The sequence below is a fragment of the Aotus nancymaae genome, unplaced genomic scaffold (assembly GCF_030222135.1).
Source record: "Aotus nancymaae isolate 86718 unplaced genomic scaffold, 86718_ANA_hifiasm-v0.15.2.pri h1tg000017l, whole genome shotgun sequence".
NCBI lineage: Eukaryota > Metazoa > Chordata > Mammalia > Primates > Aotidae > Aotus > Aotus nancymaae.
The window spans coordinates 1,417,145-1,425,705 of NW_026988429.1; the positions used below are offsets into that span (position 1 = coordinate 1,417,145).

General features: G+C 42.3%; 1 protein-coding gene across 3 annotated transcripts in view; it reads left to right on the forward strand.

Moving 5' to 3' along the window:
• The window catches only part of HK2 (hexokinase 2), a 58,864-nt gene extending 52,317 nt beyond the window's left edge, over positions 1 to 6,547 (forward strand). For all 3 annotated transcript variants that reach the window (XM_012452133.3, XM_012452134.3, XM_064377847.1), the window contains exons 16-18: positions 593 to 748; positions 1,932 to 2,165; positions 4,015 to 6,547. In XM_012452133.3, coding sequence (XP_012307556.1) covers positions 593 to 748; positions 1,932 to 2,165; positions 4,015 to 4,159 — 535 coding nt within the window. In that variant the 3' untranslated portion in view covers positions 4,160 to 6,547. The remainder of the gene's footprint in view (positions 1 to 592; positions 749 to 1,931; positions 2,166 to 4,014) is intronic.
• Positions 6,548 to 8,561: the final 2,014 nt, after the last annotated feature.

Here is an 8,561-nt window from a genome sequence, read left to right on the forward strand (position 1 = left end):
ACAAGATGGAGTGGTGATGGGGTATTGGTTGAAACTAGGGACCTAGTTTTTTTAAAGGCAGAATTCAGGACCAAAAGACCCTCAAGCCACTGCATAGTCATGTTTAATTCCAGTGGCCAGGACAGGGGCCCTACAGCTGGCAGTAGTTACTTGAGTAATGATGATTAAGTCCAAGAGAATGCATGCTGAATGCCTAGTGAGGTTAAAGATTAAGACTCAGCATCCTCCCCTCTTCCTAGAAGTCTGGTGGGGCTATGGTGTGTGTTCCTTCTTGAGTTGCTTCTTGAAGGTTCGAAATAAGCCTTGGAAAGGAAATGAGTTCCTTTTCCTGCGGGTTCCTTTCCAAGGCTTATTTCCCCAGGAGCCCCACATGCCTCGGGCACTGTGGTCAGTGTTGCTGAAGATTGTGGATTAGCATGCAAGGACACCAGGGATCCTGCCCAAGTGAATCAAGTAGCAATTCCTTTCCCATCAGGGGAGCCTGCCTGTCTGCCACTTCTGATGCACGGGGGGTGACTAAGCTGGCCTTTCCTGTCTCCACACATCCCTCTACCTTCCTACTTAACCTCCATCAATGTTACCCGCATTGCAGGTACGAGAAAATGATCAGTGGAATGTACCTGGGTGAGATTGTCCGTAACATTCTCATCGATTTCACCAAGCGTGGGCTGCTCTTCCGAGGCCGCATCTCAGAGCGGCTCAAGACAAGGGGCATCTTTGAAACCAAGTTCTTGTCTCAGATTGAGAGGTGAGAGCTTAGGGCTCAGGCTAGCGGGGGGCCGTGTTCTTCTTTTTACTCGACGGACAAACTGAAAGATTTCCATAGCTCAGGGCATGACTCATACAAAGGTCAGTTGAGTGGTGAACACATTCATATCTATAGTGTTTACTAAAAGCACATTATGGACAGTTGTCATTTTAAGGGCAAACATAGCACATTTTTGTGAAAGTTTGTGCTAAGCCTGGCCTGAGGTCATGCAAAGTGATATTTTTGGGTTTTAGACCATATATCAAAGGTAGAAAGATACCTGCTTGTAGCATGTAAATTGAAATGCACAGAGGAAGATAATTTATGAAAGCGTCCGCACTCAGCTTGACGGCCCTTCCTAACTGCTGGCTGCAGTAATCAGGCAGCCAGGATTGAGTAAGGGTTGGAACGTCAAGCAGTGCAGATACATGCCACACAGTGGCTCATTAGAGCAAAGCCTCCATCCTACAGTCAAATGATGGAAAATCTGCTCCAAATTAGAACCGTGAATTTCAGAGCCCTTTAAAAATTAATGCTGTGTCATTACTCTCAGGGCAGAAAAGAACAGGAACTAGACAACTGATATGAGTAGACCCCTAGAGCATTTGCACCAGTGAATACAAAGATATGTTCTAGCTTACAGGTTTGTTATGTTCAAGGAGGTGATTCCAGGCTTCTAAAATAGTTTTCTTTATATTTTATTTTCTTTCTACAATTTTATTTACATTGCTTCATAAATAGCATATAAATACAGTTCAGACCAGCCAGAGCAGCAGAGCAGAAATAAAGCAGGAGTCTAATGCTGCTTGGTTAATTCCTGTCCTGCAGACCCATGAACAGCAGCGAGAGAATGGCCATGGAAGAGCTTTGTAACTGACCGCTGCAATAAACAGTGAATTTCCTTTGTTTTGAGTATCCACTTTGTAGTAGCAATGCTCTGCTTCAACTAGGGGGAACGGAATGAGGAACTGTTTGGATTCCTGTCACCCTCGAGAAGAGTCAATGTGGTCCAGTAGGATGAGCACTGTTCTGAATTTAGGAATGGGAACCACCTTGCAGGGCCAGCTCCTGGAGAGCCAGACCCCCACAGAGCCTCCCCTATAAAGGACTCAGGCCCTGGTGTGGTAGGCTACCAGCCGTTTTGATGCATGACTGAACACTCGCTGTCTCCTTCCCACCCCAGTGACTGCCTGGCCCTGCTGCAAGTCCGAGCCATCCTGCAACACTTGGGCCTTGAGAGCACCTGTGACGACAGCATCATCGTTAAGGAGGTGTGCACTGTGGTGGCCCGGAGGGCAGCCCAGCTCTGTGGCGCAGGCATGGCCGCCGTGGTGGACAAGATACGAGAAAACCGTGGGCTGGACGCTCTCAAAGTGACAGTGGGTGTGGATGGGACCCTCTACAAGCTACATCCTCAGTAAGTGGCTGACCCCAATCCTCCCTGCTTACCTTCTTTCTGTCTCTTTGTTCTTTCCCTTTTCTTTCTCTCTTTCCTTTGTTACTTTATAGTGAATTATCAGCCATTCCAAACAGTGTATATAATACATATATTAATAGCCAGAAGTAGGCCTGTGTTTCACCCCTCATTGTGGGAAGCCCCCCTCTGAGTCCCTCCACAATGGTGTCCTCACTCTCCCATGCCAGGAGTAAGTGTTGTGCTGAATCAGTCCCTTGCTTTTCTTTTCTGCCCCATATATCTAGGTATGCATCCATATTGTTTAGTCTTACTTATTTTTGAAACTACCATAAATGAAATCACATGGTATCTCTTCTGTGGCTGGTTTTTCTCACACAGCATTTGTGTTGAGATGCATCCTCGCTGAAGAATACAGTTGTAGTTCATTAGTTTTCAGAGCTGTATAGTGTACCTTTGATTATATAGTAGTTTTTTCTGTCATTGATGTGATATTTGGGTTTTTTCTATATTTTGACCATTATAAACAGTGCTACTGTGAACATTCTGGAAAATGTATGCCAGAACTCTGGAGCAAGATTTTTTTCAACATTCTAGAGCAGCGGTTGGCAAGCAACAGCCAAACTGTCATTGTATGTAAAGTTTCCTTGGGACACAGTCATGCTCGTTTGCTCATGTGTTGTCTCTGGCTGCAGAGTTGTTGTAGCTGACCCCAGAGCCCACAGAGCTGAAGGTACTTACTGCTTGGCCCTTTTTAGGAAAAGATTGCCATCCCTCTGTGTGTAAGTGCTAAATTTTCTTTTCTTGTTGTTCTTCTCCCTCTCTTTCTCCATCTCTCTTGTTTTCCCCCTTGTTGACATTTCTCCTCTCTCTTCTTCCTTCATTTGCATATGTTTTGAACAATTTATTTTGAAGTCTGGAAATGCCACAAATCCTCTCTCCTGGGAGCCTAGAAGCCTTTTAACAAAAGGTTAAAAGAGTAGATCTGTGCCCTGGCTCAGGCAGTATGCACAGGGCTGAGTGAAGAATGGGTAGTGTTTGATTGAACTTCACCTGCTCTTACTAGGTTCATTTCAAGGAGTTGGAGCTCTCCCAGAGTCTACACAGTTAATGAAAAGGGAGGAACTTTAGAAGTTCTCAATCTCTTTTTTGGGATACCAGTGTCATTGTAAAAATAAGAGCCTTGGTTCCAGATGAGGATTGGGAGGGGGACAGAAGCTCAGCCACCAACCCTGGGACGTGGCATCCTCAGCTTTGCAGGTGTGGAGGGCATCCTGACCCTGCCGTGTTGGGGCAGATTATGACTCTCTCTTTGTCTGGTCCATATAGGAAGGATCTGTGATCACTGTGATATCCTAGCAGTGACTGTAAGTTGCTCCTTTGCCTCCAGTGACATTTTGGAGCAGATGTGGGTCTGATATGAGTCAATATACCTGGAAAGTAGAAAATCACATTCCTGAGTCCTGGTCTCCCCATCCAGAGTTTGCGAACAAGTTGTGCTCTTCTGTTAGGCACACTTGTGGTTTCCATGGCTGTTTGTTGAACTTCTCTTTTATTGATTAGTTTTAAGAACACAATTTGCCAGGATCTCAGACATTTGTCCCAGAGTTGAATCCTAGCTCTCCCAACGGCTGATGTGATGTGGAACTTGGGCATAGTACTAGTATCTCCAAGCCACAGTTTGCTGGTACTTCATATATAGAAAATGTTTAATACATTATAGCTGTCATCTTTCTCCTCTTCCTAATTATTTCTGGGTTTCCAGCACTGCTTCTTAGCTTTCCATTTCTAAGTGCACAAACCAATCATGACTAAGATTGTTTTTCCTGTGTCTTCCTCCCACCTTTTCCAGCTTTGCCAAAGTCATGCATGAGACAGTGAAGGACCTAGCTCCAAAATGTGATGTGTCTTTCCTGCAGTCAGAAGATGGCAGCGGGAAGGGGGCAGCGCTCATCACTGCTGTGGCCTGCCGCATCCGTGAGGCTGGACAACGATAGAACCCCTGAAATCTGAAGGGACTTCCTTTTTCTCTCCCTCTTCTCTGTTTTAAATTATAAGATGTCATCCCCTTGTGTCAGAGACAGACCCTTTGGCTTTTCCTTGGCAGAGAGGACCCCATTGGACTGGGTTTTGTCTCTGCATCTCCTCATCACAGAGCTTGGTGCCCGAGCTTGGCCCTGCTGAGATACAGTTCCAAGAAAGGATTTGTTCACATGCATCACATGTGAACATTGGTTCTCTTAAAACATGAAAATTGTCACCCTTAGAAATCCCCTTTGCCAAATTCCATGTCCCTGTATAATTCTACAGGATGGGGACACTAATGAAGGTATGGTTGCTTCACCTTGGAGCCGGAACATGACATTTCTAAGTGGGGTGCATCCCCCAGCACTGATGTTGATACTGATTCTCCTGTCAGAGATCTGGGAGGTCTCCACTGAGGATGTGAGCCTGATTGTCTTATAGGCAGATGTGGGGAGGGTGGAGGGGAGACAAAGAGGGAAATCCATGGATGACCATGGAGCAGCCCCTCTTCAACCTCATCTACAAGCATTCGCCCTGTGGATTCCAGCATTTACTATTCCTGGAATCAAGGAATCCTAACACCAAAGCCAGGAGTTGATGCATCCTGCAGTTGGGCTAGTCGTCGCATCTCAGCGGGGTGCAAACATCATCCATAAGCAATGGACCTTTGCGGGAGGGGGAGTTTTGGTTTATTTTACAAAATTTTCCTGCAAAAATGGAAACAGTGTATTTTCATTTTAATTTATTTTTGAAATTTTATTTAGTTCTTGAAGTAGATCTGCTCCTTCATCTTGACATGTAATGGTCAGTTGTACGTAATGTATTTATATGTTAATTTGTTATGTATATAGATATGCAGGTCCTGTCCAAATTGGCCTCAGTGTAGTTAAAGAGTGGAAGGGGAAGATAATAGTCATAGAAATACCTCATTCGCCTGTGGGAAGAGAAGGGAAGCCTCTTCAGGGTGAGTGAATGGCAAAGTGGTTGCTTTCTGGCTCCTCCTTCCCCTGCGGTCTTGGAAGTGTGTGGAGGGCAGGGACAGAGACAGAGGCTGGGCCGATGGACTGAAGAGACCACAGCAGTTGGCTCCTCTGTCTAGAGATTTTCTTGGGGTAATATTCCATGAGATGTTAAGCAAAGGAAACCAAAGGAATCATTTCAAATAGACTCATGGCTTAGAAATTTTTATTCTTGGGGCAGTCAGGAGTATTCTGAAGCTTTCTGACAAGATAAAGGAAGTCACCAAATTTTTTTTTTTTTTGATTGTATCTAATCCTCAACAACAAACCAAAACAGAGCAATTAAACAACCAAACAAAACCTCAGGGACAACATTTCTGGTGTATTTGTGCCCTCACAGCAAGTTTCACCTTGGTTTGTATTTTAAATGTTTTACAAGAATTGTTGTCCATGTGCTTCCCTAGGCTGAGCTGGCATTGGTCTGCTGACCTGTTTTTGTGGTCTTTTTTTTATATGCAATATTTCTTTCCAACTATTGGGAGGGATGAGAGTGGCTTAAAAACTTCCGTCCCTGCTTTTCAAGAGTGCAGTTGATTCTGAATCTGAAAGCCCGCCTCTGTCCCAAAATACACACAAGCACAGACATTAAACCTGGATACTACATAATAAGGAGGGATGTAACTATTGAATTGGATACAAGGATCAGAATGGAAAGATGGAAAGAAACTCATGACATTGCACCCAGTTTTTGTATATTTATCAAACTTGTCCTGAGAATAGTGTCTAATTATGCAACGTTTAAACAAATTTGGGTTTAATTAGGTGAAAATGGCCCAGCTCCTCTCAGGAGCACAGAGGGGAGAGGGGCTGGTCCTTCTCGTTTGCTCCCGTCTGGGTTTGCTGTCAGGTGTAGCACCTCTGCTGCTTCCATCTGCACTAATTGACCCAAAATGTGGGTGTTTTCCTGCTACACAAAAGCCAAAAGCTTTCACGTAGATTTTAGGATCACTAAAAGGTGCCCAGAAAATAGAGATGAATTTTAACTTAAATTTTAATCTTGAAGATTAGATACTATCTTTGAAGTTACACTTTTTTTTTTAAGATAGAGATGTAAGTGTGTAGGTATTGAAGATGTGTTGTTGGTTTCCAAAAAGGAACACTGGAAAATAAATTTTGAATGGTTGTGTTTCCAGAATTAAGTTGACAGTCCCTTGCTGACACAACTTTGCTTTGTATAAATATAGTGGATCTCAATCTTTGGGGTGTGCTGAATAGCCAATCATCTCAAATCCTTGAGCACTCAGTCTAGTGAAGATGTTGTCATTATGTATAATAAATAACTAGTTTAATTAACTATGTGATGTTAACTATTATTAATAAATTTTAACATTTTCCAAAATACTGAAATGTGTGATTCATGAATGTTTTTGAGTGTAGTCATCTTCCAGTCACGTCAGTACTTCCTGGCCAGCCTGATGAGTAACTTATGGGTGTCTTGATTTTGAGTGTGTGTGTTTTGAGAAGCATGTGGCCTTTTCCAGAAACTCAGTCCCAATGGAACTAGAAGGCAGCTTTTCCTGGGCTGCCTTTGACCCTTTAGATTTCAAGCCACTGAAGAGCTATGGCTAGCCCTGCAGTCTACTGTTTAAATGGCTTGGCTGAAATTAGCACAACCCTCAGGGCCTCTGCTTAGTCTTAGTTGGCAAATGTGATTCATATTTGGGATATGTAGCTCTCATGTGAACATCTAAAAAGCACTTGCCTCTGTCCTCTCCCTACCAACCTTTCTCCTTTCCCCATTAAGCAGAACACAGGTCTGAAGAATAAATTCATCAAAGACCTTGGTTAAGATGAGATTGGCTAATACGGGATTTGCCTAGTTTTGCTTTTTCAGAAGAAAAAAATAACATAAATGGCTTTTACATGAGCAATTCAAATATAATTGTTAAGAATGAGTAAATTAGGTAAGTAAATGGGATAAATGCTTATAATTAAGCTTGTCATCATTTCAAAAACTTTTAGGTAACTGAAAATCATAAAGTCAAGTCATGTTTGATTAAATAATAGATAATCATAAACTGACTTATTTCTAAGTAAGTTAAAATACAGAAATATTAATTATTAAACATAAGTTTAGGTTTATATATTTTGACATATTAGATTGTACATGGTATAGAAAAGATAGGATCCGTTAATAAACAACAACAATAACCATATGGAGGGAACATATATTATTAAGCTCCTGGCCTCAAGCAATCCTCCTGCCTCAGCCTCCCAGAATGATGGGATTACAGGTGTGAGCCACTATGTCTGGCCAGGAATACATATTTCTAAAAAATATAAAATGGTTTTCATCCATAGACACTTACATAAAACAATTTAAAATAACTTATTTCCTAGGTTTTCAATAGAAATTATGGCTACTGGCCGGGAGTGGTGGCTCACACCTGTAATCCCAGCACTTTGGGAAGCCGAGGCAGGCAGGTCACAAAGTCAAGAGATCGAGACCATCCTGGCCAACATGGTGAAACCCCGTCTCTACTAAAAAATACAAAAATTAGCTGGGTGTGGTGGCATGTGCCTGTAGTCCCAGCTACTTGGGAGGCTGAGGCAGGAGAATTGCTTGAACCCAGAAGGTGGAGATTGCAGTGCGCCACTGCACTCCAACCTGGCACCTGGTGACAGAACAAGACTCTGTCTCAAAAAAAGAAAAAAAAAGAAATTATGGCTACTAAGAGTTAAAATTGTAATTAATATGTGTAATTAAAACTACTATGTTTAAGAAAGAATATACAGAGTATATGAGGAAAGTAAGATGTTACAAGGTATGAAGATAGGATTTTATTGTAGAAAGAAATGCTTTTGTTTGGGAGAAGTTATTTAAAGTTCATTTTAGAATAAATGAAGAAAGGAAGAAATGAGGAAGATGAAACTCAATATAAAAAGTTGGGGGAAAGAAAGCATAAAAAAGTTGTAAGAGATTATAAAAGTTTTCATGTTGTGTGGTCAAAACTGACTGAGATTGAATGAATTTACTAGGTTTTATTAAAATTCGCTTTAGTATTGATGATACACTGATACAAAAGTAAAATTTGTTTTTCTCTTTTACATAAGATTTTCTTGCATCAATAAGAGATAATAAAAGACTTTGTTTGCTTTTTGCACAAAGTACAAAAAAACTTTTAAAAGGGAAGAGAGACAAAAACAGATTCTGGAGAGAGATCCAAGATGGCCGATTACTAGCAGCTCAGGATTGTAGCTCCCAGTGAAAGCGCAGAGAACGAGAGGATGCCACACTTTCAGACGAATATTTGTTGCTCATGGACCAGGAGATTCCCAGAGGAGGAGCCCCACGGGTTGCCAGCATGACTCTTGTGGCCGGCATGGCAGTTTTGCCGGTGCCCTGGCACAGTGG